Below are 23,634 nucleotides of genomic sequence, written 5' to 3'. Positions count from 1 at the left end.
CTGCTTCACTCACACTGAATACCTCAGAAAATGCAAAGTTTTACTCCACAGCTTAATAGAAATGTCATCAATATCACTCCTCTTATAATTTTCAACCAACTAAATGTACTGCCTTTTAAAAAACTTTAGTAATTCCCAGAAAGATTAATCTCCTACTCAGGTTTTTCCCTTGCTCTTCAAGTTGTAAAGAAGATCCAGTCGTTTCCACATTTTAGCCAGCCATTGGTTCTGGATGAGCAAATTCTGCGTTATTAAGTCAGGATGTTTGCCCATGACTAAACCCCTGAACCCACAGTTAGAACAGTGAGAGCATCATATCCCTAACTGCACAAGTTGTAAGGAAAGATGCTTCTTTGTCATTCTGCAATTGATAATTTTTTCTGTTATTATCAGTTCTGTAATGCCAAAGAAAAAAATAAAAATACATGAAAAACTAAAGAAATACACCACTAAAGCACCACATGCAATTTAAAAGTGATGCACATATTTTGTTTCAAGACTGGATCGTAAATATTGATAAAAGCCAACATGCAAAGACTGTTCTCATATATCAACTCTTAATATATTCCATCCAGAACAGGATACATCTTTCCTAAATGCTAAATGCAAAGTTAGGAAAATCGAGTTATCTTTTTAAGGCAGGACGTTAACAAAGATGTAAGATAAATTATGCTGTATGAAACAGCCTGACTACATGCCGTTGACAACATAAATGTCAAGACTAAAAAAAAAAAAGGTTAAGTACCCATCACCATGTACATCAGCAGCACGTATCAATATCCAGTGAGTAACTTTAATCAAATAGCTACATTAAAACTACACAATGGAGTAAAGTTAACTGTGTAGTAATCTGCAGGATATGATTCCTTCTGAGAAAATCCTGCAAGAGAGGAACCACAAACACCTGAAAATTATTTTCCTATTAATAATTTACTTTGCATTAGTTTGCAAGTTAGTTTTACATATGCATTTGTCCTGGTTTCAGCTGGGATAGTTAATTTTCTTCTTAGTAGCTGCTGCAGTACTGTGTTTTGGATTTGGTGTGAGAACAATGCTGATAGGACACTGATGTTTTTAGTTGTTGCTGGGTGATGTTTTTATTAAGTCAAGGACTTTTCGGTTTCTCAGGCCCTGCCAGCGAGAGGGCTGGAGAGGCACAGGAAACTAGGAGGGGACACAGCCAGCGCAGCTGACCCAAACTGGCCAAAGGGATATTCCATACCATGGGGCGTCATGATGAGTATATAAACTGGGGGAAGAAGAAGGAAGGGGGGGGACATTTGGCATTATGGCGTTTGTCTTCCTGAGTAACAGTTACATGTGCTGGAGCCCGGCTTCCCTGGGGATGGCCAAACACCTGCCTGCCCATGGGAAGTAGTGAGTGAATTCCTGGTTTTGCTTTGCTTGTGTGTGTGGCTTTTCCTTTACCTATTGAATTGTTCTTATCTCAAACCTTGATTTTTACCTCCCTTTCCAATCCTCCTCCCAATTCCACTGGGTGAGGGGGAATGAGTGAGCGGCTGCGTGGGGCTTGGTTGCCAGCTGGGGTTAAACCATGACAGCATTCTATGATGCTAAAATCTAGCACTGTGGAGAGCAGCCCAAGACCTCTGATACTGTCACAGAAAAATCAAGATTCAACAGAGACAATATTTTTCCCCTTTTCAGATACCAAGCAGAATTACTTCTATTCCAACACTTAAAATAGTTATCTTTGGCTACTGAGCTAGTCTGGAAAGAGGCAAATGAACCTCAAAGTGAAATAAACAATAGAAAAAAGGAAGAATGTAAGTTTAATTATACAGCAGTTGCTGTGACACTCTAAGCTAGTAAACATGGTGTAGTTTTAAAATCAGCACAGGTATTGCATCAGCACAAGTACATACTTTGCAAATATTATGAACATGGCACCATTCAGTTTTAAACTGTTCTTACAAAGTGATTCAGTACTTAATTTGTTCCTGTCAATTTGCAAACATTTTGATTAAAAAAAAGAGAAAGAGAAAATCCCGCACCTTCTTTGATAACTTGTGTTTAATGATGTAGGACCTTCATTCAAACTGTTTTTCTTGACATCTTCCTCCCATTTTCTCCTGGTGTAGGAACTGCCACCACGTATTGAGCTAGCAGACGAGTCCCTGTAAAAAACCAAAATATTTTAGTTTTGCAAACTTGTATTAAAGAAGGTTGTTCTTGATTTGAGCTGAAACGGAGCTTCAAATTAAAGATTACAACCCCAGATAACACACTTAACCACACGAAACATTAATAAAATGACCTTTATGGACAATAATTTTCAAGCTCCTGTGGAAAAATACTACATTCATACTAACACTGTTAGAAATATAATAGAAAAGTAGCACCAAAACAAAAACTGCTGAAGAAGATTTAATCAACATGAAATCAATCATCAGCTTTTATCTTTGACCATTGCTGGCTCTGTTTTTCTCAAAAAAGGAACACGAGACTTTTCTGTTTGCCTCAGATTATGCAGTTCAAATTAAGAGAAAACTACCCTTGTTTTTTAGAAACTGATTTAATGGGATTTTTCATTCTTGGATGTTATAAGAAGTTGTTCAAAAGCTGACTAGGCTTTAGAACTCATGATACTGAGTGTAAACAGGCCTGTAGTAGCTATTCCTGAATGGCTCGTCATGTATCATTAGCTGACATTACTTTAGTCATAAGAAATTTCCAGCCTATTGTTGCAGTTTATAGCAGCAAGAAATAACCTTGCAAACATCTACTTAGAAAAACTACACTGAAAATTGATACTGAGATGCAAAAAACTGCATTTCTAATAAGGTGTCAGCTCAAGATGTAAAGCAAAATTCAGATATAAGGAAGAAAACAAAATGTCTTTCACAGAACTATATATAAAAGGCAACCTGGTGTGTGATGGAAAATAAAACAAAATTTTGTTAAAAAGTATTTTATGTTCAGATACCTTTGGCCTTCAGAATGTACTGCTTTTTGTATAAAAATTTATGCTAGCACTTCTGCAGTCGGAAACAACTTTAGAAAATGAACAAAAAAAGGCCAAGGCAGTGTTATTTTTCACCACAAAAGAGAAACACAAATTCTGAGGTATCATCTACTACAGAAAGGTCCTGCTGCATGAAAATTTTTCATAATTAATGAAGATTTCACTTAGCCAGCACACTACAGACTTCAAAACTTTTGCTGTAGTATTGGCTACTGAACTGAGGCTGGATGTCTGAGATTTGTTAATCTAAAAGCCCAGCTAGGACTCTTGCAAGTCCTTTCCATTACTCGCAGTAGGATGTTAGCTGGATTACACTACATCATCAATAAACTAGGCAAGCAGGTGTTCAGACAGGTAGAACAAGAACCCAGCAATAAGATAAGCAACCAACAAGGATAAAGATCTGGGATAAAAGGCAGAAACCTTAATAATTTATTAAGGTACCTGTAGAGCAGATGATTAAATTTTACATGTAAACAAGGTCAGACTAAATGTCAAGTCTCTTACGGCTTTAAGTAAGTAAGCTGGGTTATCTGCCACATCATACACTAGGCAAAGTATTGGTGCCTATATAGGCTGGCGTAAAAGCAGGCTTCTTCTCTGGTACACCAAGGAACACAGAAAGTTCTCTGGTCCATGCTGGGACTAAAAAGCCTGATGACTACAGTTCACCCAATGCATATGAGGAAAAATGGCTATTACATTTACATTGCTGTTGCTGATACCCATCTTTGGAACTATCTGTGAATAAATCATGACGGTTAAGACTGGCGCATCAAGGACACAAATAAACCTCGACAGTGAAGCAAAATTTAATCCATTTGTTACAAGCAATAACAGTTTCTAAGAAAAAATTGCAATGAAGTATTTTTCCCAATCTTAAGGTATCATCTAGTTAAGATGCTTTTGGAGAACAAGAGTTTATGAGAAGGATAAAAATTGAAATAATATTAATCGTTCTTATAAACAAACCGAAACTGACAAACACAGTCTCAAAGAATATAGTGCTCCAGAGGATGACAAGCACAAACAGAAAATCCAAACTGCCCTGCGATAGAAATATAGATTTTTAAAAATCTGGCCAAGTAATATGAGAGATGCTAACAAACTAAGCTAAACTTTATGGGAGTGTGAGAGCTGGAATATCCCTGTTTTGAAACAGAATTTGTCACCCAGAGACTAAACTTAGGCAATAGTATTCTATAACTGTAAAAAAAGCCAGTATTCATGTGTTTGCACAGAGATGAACCATTCTCCAGAGTAGCAACAAAGAAGCTCCTCTTCAGACATAAGGAGATTTATCAGTCCTATACACAATTATTATAATGGCACATTTTTAGCCATGAAAAGATTTTCAGTTCAGGTCATCCTACACTCAACTATCTAGAGACAATCCAACAGAAACAACACATTTGGGAGACTTCTAATTTTTGTACTATGCATTTGATATTAACTCAAGAAAATATCCAAGTAGAACCTCAATAAAGGAGAGAAGTGAAATATGGGGAGGTTCTGACAATGCCATGAAAGTACCCCAAATCCTAATTGGCAACAAGCCTATGCATCTAAACTTTTTGTTCCTTTTATACTGAAAGCTACAGAAGAAATACCAGCAAAGAAAGTAAAAATCTCCAAAAGATGACAACAGGTGAACATGTACACAAGAAAACCAGAAGAATCGCTTTTGTAACTGAACTATGGTTTTTGTAAATGCAGTATGTTTTTAAGCCAAGACTGTAAGAAACACAGCATTTTGTCATTACCCAAAGTAACAATGGAGCCCAGTAGCAGCACCCCATGGCTCAAGACAAAGCAGTAAAATGCTTTTAGCACCCTTCAGTAGTTTCAGTTTATGACTTCATATTTTGGACATTATTTATTTTCTCCCCCAAGAAGACAATAGCCATTGCCCAGTTCTGCTCTTGTCATATAATAATGTGGATTTAAAAAAGGATCATTATAATTTACAAGATCAAAAACATTCAGGAATATGATTACCCTATGGATCGGCATACTCTATAAATTAGCATTGTTTTAAAATCTGTTTGCTAGCCACTCTCAGATCAAGTCATTTTATATTTAACAGAAATTGTAACTTCAGAGTCACCTGTTTTCTTTTTCATCAATGTCAGAGGTACTGGCCAGTCGTCTTGGTATTGTAGGTGCAACATATGCAAGTCGAGTTCCTTTTCCATCTTTCTCCTGAAAGACATGTACTTTTTGTTAAGTGTTACTATTATTGATTATACTGCTGTTGGCCAGAAAAATCATCATTGTGACAACTTCAGCTGTATTTATTGTGACCCGGTTATACAAATGAGTTTCAAGCTTTAGTTAAGTATCAGGACTATAATGGGAAAAGGAAGTTTTATTTTTCATTTTAGCAATGTAAATTACTTGATTATTTTGCTGCGGTACAATTCCAACACTGATTACTGAAAGCAACCGTTCTAGTATTTTTATATAGTATTATATTTAAATGTGAAAACATTTGAAGATTTGTACTTGAAATAGAACCACAAAGTTCTATGCTGTTCATTTACCTGTTCCATATTAGTCCTTCACTCTGTTTAGTATATTCACATTTAATTACAGAACTAAATCTTTGTAAATAAAAAATTACTATGGAATAGAAACAGAGACTCCTTCATGTTAAGAGTCTTTCAACATCACTCTCCAAGTGATGCTGAAACTCAAACCACTAATCTCCATTAACTGTAAGAACTACTACTAGCATTGCAAGTCCCAATAAAGGGAAAAGCCCCAAGCCTATGCACCAGGTCACGAGACAACGAAGGTGCATACTACACTTCTAAAGAGACCACACAGAAGCTGCATAATTTTTCAGAATTTTGGTAAAGAATAGATGTGTAGTACTGTCTTACTTCTAGAACACAATCTATACTAAGTAAGGTAGATCAATTCCTCAAATTTCTGTTTCACAATGAGAACAATTACCTTTTCTTTGTTGTCCAATGAAGAGGAAAGTCTAGGACTTGAAGCAGAACGCATAACACCTGCAGAGTCCTTTTCTTTCTGAGCTTCTTTGGAAGCAGTAATTTCTGCAAGTGCACCATAGCTACCAGTTTTTCTAAGACCTAACCTCCAGGAAGCAGGAGATTCATCTTTCCTCTCTTCTTCTTTGGGAGAGACCTTGGCTGTAGATGTTGGAAACTATAAAACACATGCAAATGAGTTTGTATTATTAACTTACGCTACCTGTGGTAATTCATGCTCCTTGCAGAGACTTGAGAACACAACTGTTTTTAATAATCATAGAAGTGTTGAATTCATATGGGAGTTGCAGTAAGACACAACCTACACACTCTTCTCTTAAATTAGTTAATGAGATAAGAAATGTAAGACTGGACAAAGTATACTACTCTAGAAGTTAGCTTAGAAAAAACCACACTTTGTAATACACACTGTGATCATGAGATGCAAACTTAGAAACATGCAAATCCATTATCAACAGTTTGATTAAATATGTTATTTTGCAACCTGTATGCAAACCTGTGCACACCAGAACCTCACCATAGATTTTTCACCCTTACTGGGCACAAGAACAATGCCAGTTTTGCGCAAACCCTGCCTCCATGATGCAGGATCTACTGACTCCACGACAGGCATGACAGGAGGAATGAAATCATACTGAAGCCAATTAAGACAAAGATGAAGATTGAAAGAATGGAAAATAGAAACAAAAGGTTGTGTTTAAGCCACAGTTTGTTCCTACGTTTATGTTATGTAGCTCTTCATTACAGCACAAAATACCGAAAAGCAGTAAGAGACTTAAAAACTTAGTAACAGATTCTTATTAAACACAACACAGCATGTTTAGCTAATTCAGAGACAGAACTACAGTTTGCGTAGAGGAGGACAGCAAAGCCTGTTGACCTAACAAGGTCCATGGCCTAAATCCTCACATTGTTGAGAATACTTGAAGATTCACATTAACATACCTCTTACCTTCTTAACATATTTTGTTCATACCCCTTAACCACATCCCACACTACTTTAGCTACCAAACTCATACTTTCACCCCCAAACTTGCCTTACTTCAGTACTGTCAGACAGAAAGCAGCATTACTGAATGCCATATAGACTGAAGAAAACCCAAACTCAAGCTTAGTACACTGCATCTGCACCACTTGTGAGCAACCTGCAGTTTGGCCATCTATGGTGTAAAAGCAGAAGAGAAGCTGCAGTAGGACGGATGGAGCAAACTGAAAAGGCAGGTGCAAGAGTATGTGCAAAATCATACATACGGTGCTGGTTTACCTTCATTATTAGTAAAAACTGTTTAAAGCCTCTTTGGTCACTGATATGAGCCGCAACTGCTTCTCTAGATCACATGTACGTGTTCTGTTACAAGATGAGCAGGCTTGATATAAATGCACACTTATTTTGTAGCTACAGAAGGCTCTGAATTTTTCACATATAGTATTAGAAAGATAACTGCAGTTTCCTTTTAACTTGCACTTTTTACCTTTAGGACCAAAAGATAAGCCATTAATTGCTGCATAATAAAATTAGAATAAGCTGAAAGCCAGCACATGAATGATTTATAAAAGGTTATCATTCAGCTTAAAATCATACTTATTTCTTATTATTATTATAAATGAGTTCTCTCCTCCACACGTTGTCATTTAATCACAAACCAAAATATTATGTCTATTTGATCATTCAGCTCTGGAGTACCAAGCCACATCCCAGCTAGCAACAATTTGGTAATATCCTATTGCTGAAGGCCATATAGCTTAGAAGGCTTTTGCGTAATATAAAATACATTCATTGCAAAGGACAAGCTAGGAAACTTCTGACTTCAAGATAAAGTTCAGACAATTATAAGAAAAACACAGTGTCTTAGTAAGTATTAGATATCTGAATTTTCTTTGCACACTGGAGAGTCTAAGTGCAGTAAAAAACCTAAGTGAACACATCCATTAAACCGCCCAACTGCCAAAATGCTTGTATTACTGAAGTGATTTCAAAAAATAAATATATGAAGTAGGCTATTTCCTTGCATTAAAAGTCACACTATATATTTGAATTCAATTCCTGTTGGTCACAGCTAGCAAATGAGCAATTACTCACAATGTCTTCCCTCCCTTATGCATTTGCTATGGTTTGTGCGGAGAACTTGCGGCTTCTGAGGTCTGCACAGCTCCTGAGCAATGCAAATGCAGCTCCCATGACAGAGAACCATAATTCCTTACTGACCCAGCCAGTTTAGATTAACATCACAAGATTGCCCTGGAATCTAGCTGTCTGCCCAGCCACAAAGCTCAGCGAGGGGAAACAGTAGTCATTGCTGCCAGTGAGCCATGCCTGCAATTCCCCTTTAGCTCTCATGTTTCTTGAGATAAAACTTGTGGACATCAGCCACAATCATTTTTGTAAAGCAGTGCTTGGGATCAGAAAGGTTGGCCCAACCCTACTGTACAGTATTACATAGTATGATGCAGTTGGGCAATATATTCCCTGCATCCGTTACACTAAAGTATACTTTGTAAGATGAATCATCAGTAGTTTCTATTGAGAATATGAAAATAGGACTCCAGTATGCTCCCTGGAGCTAAATACAATACATAATATACACAGCAGTACATCTCTCTCTGCTGTGGCTTCGGTACATCATGACTGCCATTTCTCCTCAAGACCCTTTTCAGAAGCGTCAGTAGAGGGTTACGCTTTGATTATGATGTGTATAGAACAGTTGTAATGATAGGCAAATGCCTTAATGGCTTACTACCCAGTTTCTTTGATACCTTAAAAAGTTTAACTTGTATACCACCTTCTGACTATGTATTATCATCTACTGTAATTTTTTGTCTTCAGGCATACATATCTTCCCTCTGACAAGCAAAACTGAAATAAATTCCCATTAACTTCTCACATCAAGCTGTAAAAAGCTTCCTGCACAAAATATGGCTTTGCTAGATGTGTTTTTGAGCTGTTCATTGAATAAAGTATGTGTCCCAATTCTTCAGCTCTTCCATGAGGTCCTAACAATACTGAAATCACGGTTGGGACTTCTACTTATTTCAGGTGTCATTTTCAACTTCTGTGCCTAAGCACCAGATGAATGCTTCCAAGGACTCCTGAAAGTACCTTAGTCAGGACTGCCTCCCTTGCCTTAAGTACATCACAAATATAGGCAAAAAGAGACACTAGAACTGTAGTTTCTATAAATTTTGGGGGAGTCTGGCACAGCAAAGACTTTCAAAAGATGAAGTTTAGCTTCAGAAAAACAAGAACTCCACTCACTGTGCAACAGATTTTTGTTTTTTTGAAAGGACTTATGTTGAGATATTTCATAGTTCTGTATTTTAGATCCCTGTTTAGGATCAAAATAATTCAAAATTTAAAAACATTGAACATAGCTTCTGCAAAACCCCAAAATATTTTAGGAAACTGTCCATATTTTCATCAATTCACTGGATAACCCAATCCAGTTTTTATACAAAAACCAAAAAATGTAATTTTAGAATTCTATTCTTCTGTGTAAGCATACAAAGAAAGGTATTTTGTTTTACCTTTTTAACAGGTGATGTAGGTGCCCCTTGGCCACTGGCTACTGAAGGTGTGGTCACAGCTACTGATGCTGACTGCATACTTGTGGTATTCGCATTATTAGTTACAGCTGCCAAGGTTTTGGTCTTATCTGCAAAATATGTATAAGATCATGGTTTTAATTTTTTAATTCAAAATTTCTTCACTTTTACAACACAGAATTGAATTTCTTTTGAAGAAACTTGACAGTTACCTTTCCAAACAGCATTTTATTATTTGTTTCTCAGTTTTTGTTTTCCCATCTCACTCCCAATCTGTATAAGTTAGGTCCATCTTTTTTCTGTAACAGTCAGGCACGTAACATTTTTTTCCTGCTCAAAGCAGGGTCAATATTGCATACAGACCGGGTTTCTCAGGGCTTTGATGAGTCAGGCCTTGAAAACCTCTACAGACAGAGATTCCACAGCCTCCCCAAACAGCCTGTATTTTAGTAGAATGCTCATGACCATAAAGATTTAACAGTAGGAGGTATGTTCGCAATTAACAGTCAATTTGAACTACAGAAGATGCTAATTCCACATAAAACATTTATTTTCAAATAACTGTGTATGTTGAGTGCAAAGAAAAAATTTAACTGCGCAGAGAACCCAGCCAGGGATTCTGGTCATTAGAATGAGAGCTGAGGCATTTACTTGCCTTTCAGAGGTCTGACTTTCTATTTTGTCCCTTGTTTTTCCTACCTAAGTTTCATTGCCTACCTACTGTACCCTCTTCCGCTTTGTTCTTCCTGTGCATATTTCTTCCTCTGTCCCTTCTCTCTGTACCTTAACCCCACTTACGCAAACATACAGAAAATGTCATGGTTGTCACTGCACTTGCTTGAGCTTCATAATCTTATGCTTCACTTCTGTTTCACCTATCCAAATTGCACATTCTTTGGAGTGGGATGCTACATCCCATCTGTGCAGTACAGAGCAACATGGGGTTCAATCCCCACTGGTTTTGGCCCTACTATAAACATACCTTTATGCCTACACTACCCATGCAGCATAGGAGCAGTTAATTTAGAAAGTATGCAATGTTTTCATGGGGTGTTCTCTCATCTAACATTCAAATTCAACAACGTACTAATCTATGACTGGAAATTGTATCATTAATGATATTGCTATTATACACTTGTTTTAGTTATGGACATAGTTGAATAGATGTTTTGAATAATTACTTATGCAGTAAACAAATACAAATATAAAAAACCAGCTTACTAACAGTGCACTTAATGAGAAGTTCTTTTTAAACACAAGTGAAAAATGGTGGTAAACTTCTAGGGCATGGTGATTAAAAGTTCAACAGGGCAATGTAGACAGAGTATAATTTGAGATGACACGCAGGCAGATCCGGAAATTTGCAAATGAGTAAAACAGCTTTAAAATATATAGAAAAAGTTATCAGGAGTGAAAGCATGGAAGGAGAAAAATGTTTTTTTCACAACTGTATTCCGAAATTATTTCAAGGACAAGAAGAAAATAGTTGTACGCATGACTGAGCTAACATTGACTAACCTTCAAAAAACACTGAACTACCTCAAAGTAAGGTAAAAAAATGGAACTGCTGAAAATTTTATAATTCAGCATGTTTTGCTGTCCTTTAGGAGATGCCAGCTTTATATTCATATTTCCCATCTTGGTCTTACAGGCAGAAGTGTGTTTATTTTTAAATTGTATTTTCACATAATCAGAGAAACAGTGAAACAGAATGTAAGTTTTAGGAAAACACAGAAATCACAGTATCCAGGACTTCAGAATACTGAATCCTATTAAAATATTTTACAACCAGAACGCTCCTTATATTCTTAAGATTTTTCAACAGAAAATTACTTTAAGCTGAATAATGGGAAAAAAGGGAAAGTACAAGCTTGGAATTGAGGGATGCAGCTCTGCAGGGAAAAGCTTAAAGTCTAGTTTGCCAAATAAAGTATGATAAAGCCTTGTTGATATTAAAAACCCCAAAGTTTACATAAATTAATTCTTGTGACACAGTCAAATTTTCCTGGCACAAACTATCTACTGGTAACGAAGAGAACACAGTTACTAGAGTCATAAAGTTCAGGAGACACAGTTAGTTCAGTGACTGAGAAATTACTACATGTTATATACTACAAGCACTTTGAGTTTATCAAAGCTCAGTCTCTGTAAATAAGGGATGCAAATATACCAAGGTGAAAGACTAATGATAAAACCTGACAGACATTTTTTCCAGCTTAACACTAAAATGTTGGTTTACTTCAAAATACAAAAATAATTAAGCCATAATAGACAGTTTGGTGTTGCAACTTATTTTTAGTATCTGCCTATATTAAATATTTATGATATATTGGTTACATCTAAAATCCCTCCATGGTCTTATCTTTTCAGGTGAAAAAATTGGAAAGAGTATTTTAAAATGGGAATGGACATCTCACTGAAAAGGGTTACTTATATTAAAAAGCTAAGTATAAAATATTAACAAGATCTTTCTAATCACATCTATGTCCATGTATTGTATTGCTGCACTGAAATTCTAAAATTCCTTATTAGTCTTGAACATACATTTTTAAAGACTGATTGCCTGACATTTGTTTTCTGATATGAAAGAAAAAGATGCTATGCTGTTCTTACATCACTATTTCCTTTAAAACTCTGGTAATTGTTCCAAGAACCTCCCCCCCCCCCCCCCCCCAAATTCAACTGAAGAAAGAAGTAAAAAGGAACATTTTAATCTGCATTCAATTCCAAACTTTTCAAAGAACATTCCTCTTGAAATGAAGTTGTATATGAAGCAACTGTTAATATTAAAATAACAGTATTTTTTCATTTCAGTATACACTGAAAATATATGCACCATTACTTTATGAATACCTGAGCCAAGACTGCCAAATTAATTGCTAATTACTTCAGGATGGGAAAACCAATTGCAAATGTTTGCACTTCTGCTGTTTCAATCTCTGCACCAGTTCCACAAGCAAACTGTGAAGCCTTCATTTCGGATTTGATTTTCTAACTTCAGTGTTTTCTGACATGCTGCTTAAGGCTTGTATTATTCCAACTATTGAATTAAAAGTATCAATTATTAAGTAGCAATCAAATAAGTTTGTTAATAGCTTTAACCTAAGTAGTAAAGACATCTGTTTGATCTGTTATGACTTGACTTTAAACATATATAAACTTGCTTTAAAATGACTGGAAGCTTCGTGCAATGCAGAAGAATAGGTGAAACTTACAGATATTTAACTCTCTATCATGTGATATTAAATAAGTTCATAAAGTAAAAACTTAAAGACAGACAATACTCCAAATAACGTACCTGTCTCTGCTTCAGATTCTGAATCGTCATCTTCTTCCTCTTCACTAGAACAACTGGATTCATCCTTCTTTCCCTCTTCTTCCTCATCTGCTTTTTCTTGCTCCAGAGACTCTATACTAGATGCATTCTTTTCTTGCTCCATAATCAATGTTTCCTTACTGAGTTTGAAAAGAAAAATACTTACTAAGACTTAAAAAATTTACTAAAGCTTGTCAAGTAGAACTTCGTGACAGCTTGTTATCTTTTTTATGAAGAGCTTATACTTCTTCCTAGTTTACTTACTTTTTGAATGTTTTCTGTGTCTGATTATTATCCATGTTGGCTGTGGATTCAATTAGGGGAGATTTCTTTTCCCGTTTTTCACTATGAAGCTTTGAAACATGTAAAAGGAGCAGTTAAATTGATTGAATGGTGTCAGTGTGACAAAATCACAATTGGACAGAAATCTTCTCCAACTACTACAAACACTAGAATGTGTATAAGCTTTCAATGTGTTCAAGTTAAAAATTCTAAAATCTCCGAAACTGTTATTCCAAGCAAGTTACTCGTCGTTGATGCTTCAGATCATAAAATGCCCATCAGATAAGAAGAACAGCACCTTCTTTTTTCCAAGGATTTTGGGTCACCATAATTGACCACACAAGGGCATAAAAGATCTTTTGATATGACTGCGGCATTACCTGAGTTGAAGTCCCAAATCAAACCTTTGTTTTTAATCTATATGCTTCTGAGCTGTACACCACAATCATGTGTACAATAAAGTATAACATACACACAGAGATATACATCTTTACATAGAAAAGGCCTACCAGATTCTGCTTCTTTTGTAATTCTTCTAAATATCCTAGAATATCTTCATCTGCCACATCAAATGCTGTCTGCCCCTGGAGAAAGGGAAGAATTAAACACCATAACTGTACAGCAGAATTTACATATAACAGATTATGATGCCTTATCACATGATGATGCAGGTAAGGAGCACATTCAGAGAGAAAAATTAGAAAGTGTAAGCCAAGCTCTATTACAAACTGTTAGTCTGTCAGTAGTTGAAACCGATTTTGCAATATTACTTTTTTGGGGGAACTGAAACAGAAACATCCATAGCTGATGAGCAAACATATTTTTTAGGAGATAAAAGCAAGACTTCAAAAAGAATTTTCTGTCCTTTGAAGGAAACCAACACTACCAACAAAAAGTAGACTCAAGGAATGTGATTCCCACAATATTGGTTCCAAACAACTATTCCAATGGCAGCTGTATGGATGGATCCTGAGCAGTTCAGTATCCTGCCCATCTTAGACTACCATATACAGCATGTTTTTTTAAAGTGTAAATTATTTAAGCAAACTTACTAAATTTAAGTGGTCATGCTTTAACATTCTTACAGTAAAACTGTATTTTACATTTTACAATCCATTTTAGAAAAGATCTGCTACAACCATTGTCCCCCCTCGGTGTATGATTTCCATTGGACATACTTGAATAAACAGACCATCATGTGATTCATTAACACAGAGTAATGCTGTCACCTGGAATTTCTTCAGCTTGCCGTATCTTACATCTACATAGTCACTGCGATTCTCAGGTACGCCAGATACCCACCGGACATGAGATTCTATCTTTAAGGTTTAAATTGGTAAAGATATAAAAAATTCCCTTTCTTCATCTCTACTTGAAGATGATAAGGGCTGAAGCTCACACAGTTTCACAAAGAAAGCCTAACTTACTTTGATACTGCAATACAATGTTTCCTATTTGGAAATGTGCATTCAAATAGAAGGCTGGATTCTAAGCAAAGTCCTAGATCCACTGGTATAATAAATGCAGCTGCATCAACGTGCTGGGTAGACACAGAAATGTTGGGAGCATCACGACAAGATTGGTCAAGTAAGTACTTCTGTACAATAACCCGCAATAAAGACAGAGCTGCCATTTTAAAGTGGTCACAGCAGATTATAAGGATAATTAAAGGTGTACGTATTTGTCTCTGCTTACTTGAGCTCCTCAAAACGTTAGCTAAAGGCAAATATATTCCTTATTACACTGTGAAAGCTATCTTAACTGGTTAGAAAGGATGGACTGTCAAACTACTAGTTTTCATATCCATAAAACTTCTGACCATATAGAAGCACGTGCATCTTTCAAGAAGCATTACCCAAAATAGCTTGAGGTCCTCTGACATTTGAACTATTCCATTTAGTATAAAACAGCACTAATCTGGAAACTAAACAACAAAATTATCTCAAGTTTATATCTGCATTATGACTACAGTTTTTAATCTGGCCTTCTATTTTTAGGTAGCTATTAAATGGATTTATTTCCAAAAAATATGAGTTAACCTACCCTGACCACAAAAAAATCACTTTGCAAAAAACTGTTGTAGTTGGAAGGTTGTATCTGAACCCAATCCATAAAAGTTAATACCTGAAGTCAAGTGCCTAAACAATAATGCCTGAGTTCTCTGAGAAGCTAAGCACCTACAACTGAAACAAAATCCAAAGGAGTTTTCAATCTTCCTATCTCCCAAAGCAAAAATGCTTACCAGCTTACCTAAGAACACAACAGGAAAAGCTTTCCTAGCTTGCACAGACAATCCCATACACCAAATAAAACAGCTTATAACTCTCTGTACCTTATTTATTCTTACTCTTGCCCAGGTTGATTTGAACATACTTTCATGAAAGAGTGCTCTGCAATACCACCCTCCACATATTCACAACCCCAGTAAAAAGTCCGATGGTTAACTTTATAAACCTCCTTCAGTTAATTGCATCAGTTTTTGATTGCCTGATACAAAATACAGTTATACTGCTGATATTTAGAAGTTATATAAGGATTATACAGAGTTGAAGCTATTTGAAATTTAATTCCATATTTCTTTGATTTTATTATAAGAACTTCAATTTCTAAAGCAGAAAAAGTCATCAAAGACTAAAAATGTTAAGCAGCAGTAGTTTGGCCCTTATACAGAATAAACACTTGCTATTTCATGATCTGCATCTGTATATTTCCCTAATTTATTTTAAGAAGATCATAGAAAAATTATATGAAGAAACCATCTTAAAAGTTGGGCAGGTATTTTACATATATACATATTGACAGAAATTGGAACTAGGTAAGAATCTATCTGTAAAATATACTGCAAAGAGAAGAAAGAGAGCTTTAGCATTTACACAGCTGAATGAAAAGCTCTGGATCCTTGCGACGCCTATGTGAATCATGAATGTATTTATATCTGTTGGGAGCGCGATCTTGCAAAGTCAGCAAGCTATGCAGGCCTTTGCATAGAAGTCAAGGAAATAAAGCTTTGGAAGCATTCAAGTTATGTCTAGAAGTCCAGAAATGCCTACAAGTTTCTTCCAGTGCACCCAAACCAGCATATACTGATAACTCCTTAGTACGCCAACACAAGCTGATTGTAAGAGTTAAAACACTACCCAAAGGCATCATCGTCTTTAGTGACCAAATGAAAGCCTCTATGCAATCCATCAAGTCACTAATTTTGTGCCTCTGAAATGTCAAGAAACCCATTCTATTTTGAATTTCCATGTCAAAGATTACATGGATAATTTAATATAGAACTAAGCATAAAGCGGGCCTAGAAATAAGACAATCGGAGAATTTAGTTTTGAGCACAAGCATGCTGTTTTGACAAAACATGCATTATATAAAGCTCCACGTACAGTAAACAGCAGTTTATCATCACTTTTCTTACCCTGGCTTCTAAAGTCACTTTAGAGACCAGAACTTTGTATCTTGACAAGGATTACATAAAAATCCTACCACTTTGTTGACAGCCTCCATATCACATAGGTTTTCCACTAAAATGCGACATGCTTCTTCTTTACCCCAGTGAGCAGCAGCATGAAGTGGTGTCCAGCCATCATAATCTTTAATATTTACATCGTAGCGAGCCTGTATTAAAAGCCTAAAGAAATTTAAAGAATTAGATCTTGACACTACTGACAGGGATAAATAAATTGGTACAAAATCATAACATTATTCTACAATAACATCCCTTCTCCTTTTTCATCATACATATTTTAGTTGCACCACTGACAACTGATTAATTTTGTCTCTTTACAGAAACATTTGCCTTTTCATTCTTCAGTAGGTATGTATATTTTTAAGGAAAATTCAGGAAAAATAGCCTTTTCTATTTTCTTCTTTATTCACTTGCTCTTCATTCAAAGTCCATTCTTTCTATAGAGTTAAGAGATTTTTCTCTACATGTGCAGTAATAGAGAAATGCCGTTTTAAGGAAAGGAGAGCTGTAAAATGCCAAAAATTGTTAGATACAGTGATCTTATCTAGTAAATGATTACAATTTCCTCCTATTCTAATATTAGTTGCTTGAAACTTGTATCTCCTCCTGTCATTAACATTTGATATTATAACAACCTAGTGTTTATGTGCTTCAATTGCTCTCTGAGAGAGAGCAGAGCTCCTCAAATAGAAGAGCTGCTTTTCAGCCTGCATTCAACACTCAAATTCAGCATGGTTCTGATGTGAGTGTCAAAGTGACAACAGACACCTAACCTGAGAAACAGTTTTGTGTAAAGGGCTATCAGCTCCCTGAAACGCTGCCCATAATTTTTAAAAGCCACATAATCGTGAAGTATTCTTCTCAAAAAATTGGCTCTCTTTCTCAAGAGCCAATACACTTCTACTAATATCCTCCAATGAGTCAACTTTCACACGTACTCTGCTGCAATGTCTTGGTCTTTTAGTCTTGCATCCTACAGAGAGCACACATTTTTGATATTTTGAAGCCATCACAAAAATTGCCTGCACACACACATTTTTTCCCCATCCTAGGAAAAGTACGTGGACTGGACTACACAAAAAGAGTAACAGAGAGCTTAAAAAACCCCAAAACATTGTAGATACAACTCCCTTACAGACACATGCTATTCTAAAACAAAGTTATTATTTTCTAACAGAATAATTTATCTTCATCATGTTGAAGCACCATGGTTTATTGAAGCAGCACTGCCACTCAGTAAACTAGATTTAATGGTTATAATGATTAAAAAAGCTCTGTCATTCAATTTCTGTGTTGACAAAGCATTACAAGGCTCTGCAGACCTTAAAGGTAGCAATACTTACACAGTCAGGGTGCGTGCTCATCTTCATTCTTGTTACAATATGTAACTGTTCCCAGTATTGTTAAAGCAGCCAAATACATTTATAACCACAGTAAAGCAATGTATTATTAAGTATGCTTTACTTCAGTAAAAGCAGAGCTTTGATGAAGAACAAATTAAGGCTCTGTTACAGTATTTATTTGTATTGTACTAATGAAAAGCTACCTGTGCATTATGGGACACCAATAGTCTGAAGCTTTCCTGGAAAAATTTCAAGAGTCATGATTTTCAACAATATCAAAAAGGCAAAATTAAATTCTTAGGTTCCTTAGGTCTAAAAACCTAATACAAACCCTGCTTAATGTATGGAAATAAATATGGTGTCTTGAAAATATGCATCAACCAACTGGCATTATAAAATGGTACTAAGCTTGTTTACACAGTTGGCCATATAAACAGTGTAAGTTTTTTGTCAACCTTTACATAAGTATTCAGGCTCGTATTCAGGCTCAGTATGTACACTGTGCTCATATTTTGAATGACAAAAGTAACAGCCCCATGATTTATGAGTGTTCAAAAATATAGTATCAACCTTTGAGGAAAAGATAGTTCCAGAGTTTATTATTTTCCAAGATACAACCCCCTAAAATCGTAAGTGTCCAATCCTATCAATTCCAAGCAGCATTACATCAACCAGACAACCAATTATGAAAAATTTCCATTTAAATCACACTTACTTTAAGACTTCTGTATAGCCCTTAGCAGCAGCTACATGAAGTGCTGTACCACCAGATTTTGCATGCCTGACATCATTTATATGGCCACTGTTGAGCCACTGTCTTGCGTCTCTTAGCATTATTCTTTCCTCTTCTTTTCGAGCTGCCTCTATATCAACCCCTAATTCAGATCAGGAAGGGGAAAGAGCATACAAAATATTTTAGGTCAAATACTTTAATTCAGTTACGTAATAAATCTTATACCATGTTTATGTGAAACAAAATAACAGCTAAACAATATGAATAATGTTCACTGTTAGATACGGCTATCTTTTTTGAAGACTAATCCCAAGAGGTTATGGAAACATCCATTATTGCATGACACTTTGCATGCATAATGCAGTCATTCCCCCATCAAAACCAGAAAGCTACTAAAAACAGCTCTTCAATTTTAAGAATGTCTACCATCACAGTAATAATCACTAGAAAAAAAGAGATAAATTGTATTTTAACCTTCTAAGCACCAAAATATAAGTCTGGTTCAACGTATCTGTAGAAAGCAGAAAACAGCTACAATTTTTTTTTACGAGGACATAGCTAAGGGAAGAGGAACAGCCTAGCTTCTCAACACTGATGGTAAGGAAGATGGAGCTATATTTCTTATACTTTGTAAAAAATTTCTAGTTTGTCTTCTATCACTGTGAAACACAAATTAAACAGCCAAGACTTTGGAAATCTCCCTTTGTATCTCAGGTAAAAAAACCAAACCAAAACATTGAAAATTTTTTATAGTACATCTCATAAAAAATTACCATACACTGACGAAAAGGGAGAAATGCAATATAACATTTACAAGTATACACATCAAGTTAAACAGCTTAAAGAACAGCAACACCCAAACCCTGAATGGCAAAGCAAAGCATGTATCTGAATCATGTTTTAATTACTACCATATGGAGTGATCTAAAGAACACAGCAGGAAAGGGGTCTTGAAGAGAACAATGCACAAGCATTGCTCTATCTATACTGACTGAATGGTGACAACTTTTGTGATGAAAAGGGACTTCAGAATTGTGGGCATCAAGAGCACAAATTGTATCGGTTGACTTCTTACAAAATCAGTGGATCAACTTTCAGAAAAATTATTTTGTATGTATGATTTGTCTAATATTAGACACTGGTATGCAGGGACTTGGGAAATACACACTTCTGTCTTCTGAACTTTTTGATTTCTTGTGGAGCAAAGCATTAACTCTGATATAATAAAAACAAGTGAAACGAGAAAAAAGGTACTGATTTACTAGATAAACCCACAAACCTCAGCAGTAGTCCTTACAGCCTATAAAACAGAAGTTAAGATGATTTGTAAATTACTTTAGATGCTCCTTGACTCAGATCTAATTATACTTTCTTCCAGTATTTTCTGCTGAAGTTTCATTCACCCCCAAACTGTTTTTCTCTAGCAAACTTGTTTCTATCATGTAACTCCCCTGCTCAACTGAAGCACAATATAAAGCAGACCTCAAACAGAGACTACGCAAAGCTAGAACATCTCTTTTCAAAACTACTCTACATAATCAAATCATTATAATTATTTTTCAAAGGTTTTATAATAAACAGCCATTTCAGGCTCTAATGTATTCAAAGAAACTGTGAGCTATTAGTCCTTTACAGGGCAAGTGAACCCCCAGAAAATGGAAACCAAACGAAATCCAACTTGACTGCTGCCCATTTAGCCATGCAGCAGAAACTGAGCTAAGGGAGAAAGTGGCCTTCACTAAAAGAAATTATTAATACCACAAAATGAAATGACATAGGTAATAAAGATGATCGTCTGTAGTTCAATGCATCATTCTACTGTGTAAAAAAAATGGTAAAACATTGTAATAAAACAGATTCATCAAGCTCTTATCAATCCACTGGCAAGTAGAAAGCCAAAGCAACAAACTGGCAAACTGAAAGCAATTATATTGGCACTGCTGAAATACACTTAAGGCAGCGGATAGCAGACTGATCTTATCTATTATGCTACACATGAATTAGTATTTCACAGATGCTGCAATTCCCCAATTGCAGAGCAAGAAAATCCTTGAAAATGACATGCCCAAATCAAAATTTCCTGAAATGCAGAAAGAAGGAAAGTAATTATTATGTGCTTTTGGAAATACAACATGTCATTTGTTTCATTTGTTTGGTTTGCGGTAGCATATGAAAGTGCTACAACAGAGTTCACTTCTTGCGTATTATTCTTCAGTCAATTCACACTGTAACAGATACTCCCTGTCTACAAACATATTAAAAAAAAAAAACCACAAACTATAAAAAGCAAGCAACCAAAAAGCAAAACACACTCACACAAAAAAATCAATGCGAGAAAAGACTCTGTTCACTAAGTGAATCTGGTAAAGTTTATGCTAAGGACAAATGAAAATATAAAATTTTACTAAATTTCATTAAATAACTAAGGCAGGTTATACACAAAGTGTTCTAAACAGCTGACCAAACCACTAGATTTGTCCACTTAACTAAACCAATCACTTCAGTCTTGGCAATTTAATAAAAATTAATAAAATTAAGTTTTATCAGAAACCGATGAAAACTCATAATCTGGAGGCTGTCTGCAAGATGTAGGAAGATTGTTGAAGCACTAAGCAGAGGAAAAAGCTAAAAGGTACTTGCTTGAAAGAAGCTGTGGTAAAAATTAAACACATAAAAGTTTATAAAACTGTCTCTCTCAAGACAATCCATGACTAAATAAAAATCGGAGTAGAGATTAGATTTTACATCTCTAATAATCTTTATGACTGACAGATAAAGAATGAAAACCAGGAACTCTGAATCAGTAATGTATTAATAATCACGTGTTCCTCCAGAAGGCTCCTACATATTGATACGTGCACTACTGCAAACTGTAGCTTCCTTAGGCCTTCACACCTGCTTGCCTTTCAGAATGACACAGCAGTGCAGATTAGGAGATCCTGGCAAAACAACTCTATATAGAGTACAGCCATTTACACGGCAATTTTGCCTGCAAAACAGTACTACACAAATAAATAGTTTACATATCACGTTAGTCAACATTTATGTCCATTCCCTTTGTACATGCCCAAGGTCTAACTGTGCATCCTTAGCAGCCTGAGTGACCTCACATAAATTCCTATCGTTGTAGAACTGTTCATGTGTGAAGCTGGTCATTTTGAGGTACTTTTGTTAAAAGGAAGAACAGGGAAAATCTCCTCCTAAACCCTGACCTTGAACAGAAGTTCAAAATGGTTAATGCCTAAGCATACTTTCCAGGTACGACTAAAGACCCAGGGAATTATGTCAAAAATAGCAATGTGTTTGCAGAAAAAGTAACTAAAGCCAAATACAGACTTCTAACGATATCACAAATGATTGTATTTCTGAAGCCCAAACAAGATATAATGGCTGCAGAGGACTAATGGCTCCATTAATACATTATTTTACAAAACAGTACATTTCTGATCATATATCAACAGAAGAAAGTACAAGAATCTTGCCAATCTAAATAAACCATCCCACATTAATAACTGACACAAACATGGGAATTAAACTTTGTGTCATAGAGTAAAAGCTGCTCTGAGAGAAGCTAAATACAATACCCATTATTAACTACAGAAAATGGAATGTAAACAGCCTTTATGATACCTTGTACGGACCTTTCTCCTTGCTTTTGTTTTCCAGACACTATTAAGAGACGAGGGAAAAAGAAAACGCTCGTCACAGGGTTCCAAACGCTTTCTCCATACGGCCCGTAGATGGCAATGCGCTGCCTCCCAGCCCAACTCCAGCCGCAGTGCGCGCTCACACCACCGGGTCACCCAAGCTCTCTGGCAGCCCAACAACTTCTTAAATCATTAATAATTCATTGTTAAATGTTTTCGTATTTTTTTCTGATCAACTAGTGTTACTCAACAGTTCCAAACAGGTTTAAAGCCAGCGTGCCGGTCAGTGAGCATTTAATGCAATTCAGCATAAATTTAAACGCAGAATTATTGGCTTAATAATTTCAGGGCTCCTCAGCCATATAAAGGCATGTTTTATAGATACTGCAGGGAAGGTCAACCCGCTTTTTACTTCATGTAGAGAATGTTTATAAACAAATGTAATAGTTTGCATTTTATCCACATAAACAAAACTGAGTTAAGCAATACATCTGAGAGAGTCTCATTACATTTACCTATAATTAAGAATGAGGAACATTTGCTTCTCCTTGTAAAAGGAGAAGGATCTCCCCGATGGTTACATAATAGCTACCACGCTGCACCATGAACTCCTGATTCACCTCACGCCACCTCTCCCCACTAACTCACCTCCTGAGAATGTTTCCTATAATTCAAAATAACTGCTTAAGCCGTTAAAAATAATTTGAAGAGGACATTCGATGATAAACAGCTACAAAACTGCTCCAAACCATTAGTTAACTCTCTCTACTCGAGACCTAAGGAGAGGCAACATTTAGAACTGGCCAGGGCTAGCCAGCACTACAGCCGCACCTCCCTGCGGTCTGCTAGTTTTCACCAGTGCGACCAGAACCTTACACTACTGACAAAAGACAACTTCCACAACTATGATATGTTGAAACACTGCAGAGTAGAAACATAAGGGATCATATAGAGAAATTGCAAATACGAATAAGCCTAATGAAGATCAAGAATTACGTGGAATGCAGTGGCACCTATATGCATGGGGCTGGCCCATGATGAAGGTATCGGCAACACAGAAACAAAGCAGGTTCTAAGATAAGTTTTTTGTATAACACACAAAATAGTTACAACAGATGGCATGCAAAGAGAATAGTTGTTCAGCACTACTTTGCAATCATTTCCATAAAACACCTAGTTTCCCTATTTGTGAAGTGTTGGTAACTGTCAACAAATCTTTACCCCTTCTCTAAGCATGTATGTAATTTATCTTCTCACAAAGTATAAAACTAAACTAGGTTTTAAGCTTAGGAAATTATTAAGCC

General features: G+C 36.0%; 1 protein-coding gene across 3 annotated transcripts in view; it reads right to left on the bottom strand.

Moving 5' to 3' along the window:
- Positions 1-23,634, bottom strand: part of PPP1R12A (protein phosphatase 1 regulatory subunit 12A) — a 121,897-nt gene that overhangs the window by 31,644 nt on the left and 66,619 nt on the right. For all 3 annotated transcript variants that reach the window (XM_056338939.1, XM_056338940.1, XM_056338941.1), the window contains 9 exons: positions 18,666-18,825; positions 16,625-16,769; positions 13,651-13,725; positions 13,124-13,212; positions 12,842-12,999; positions 9,526-9,653; positions 5,945-6,160; positions 5,094-5,188; positions 2,016-2,138 (listed from right to left, as the gene is read on the bottom strand). In XM_056338939.1, coding sequence (XP_056194914.1) covers positions 2,016-2,138; positions 5,094-5,188; positions 5,945-6,160; positions 9,526-9,653; positions 12,842-12,999; positions 13,124-13,212; positions 13,651-13,725; positions 16,625-16,769; positions 18,666-18,825 — 1,189 coding nt within the window. The remainder of the gene's footprint in view (positions 1-2,015; positions 2,139-5,093; positions 5,189-5,944; positions 6,161-9,525; positions 9,654-12,841; positions 13,000-13,123; positions 13,213-13,650; positions 13,726-16,624; positions 16,770-18,665; positions 18,826-23,634) is intronic.

The sequence above is a fragment of the Falco biarmicus genome, chromosome 5 (genome assembly GCF_023638135.1).
Source record: "Falco biarmicus isolate bFalBia1 chromosome 5, bFalBia1.pri, whole genome shotgun sequence".
In the NCBI taxonomy this organism is placed as follows: domain Eukaryota; kingdom Metazoa; phylum Chordata; class Aves; order Falconiformes; family Falconidae; genus Falco; species Falco biarmicus.
This window is presented reverse-complemented; position numbering and strand designations above follow the sequence as displayed.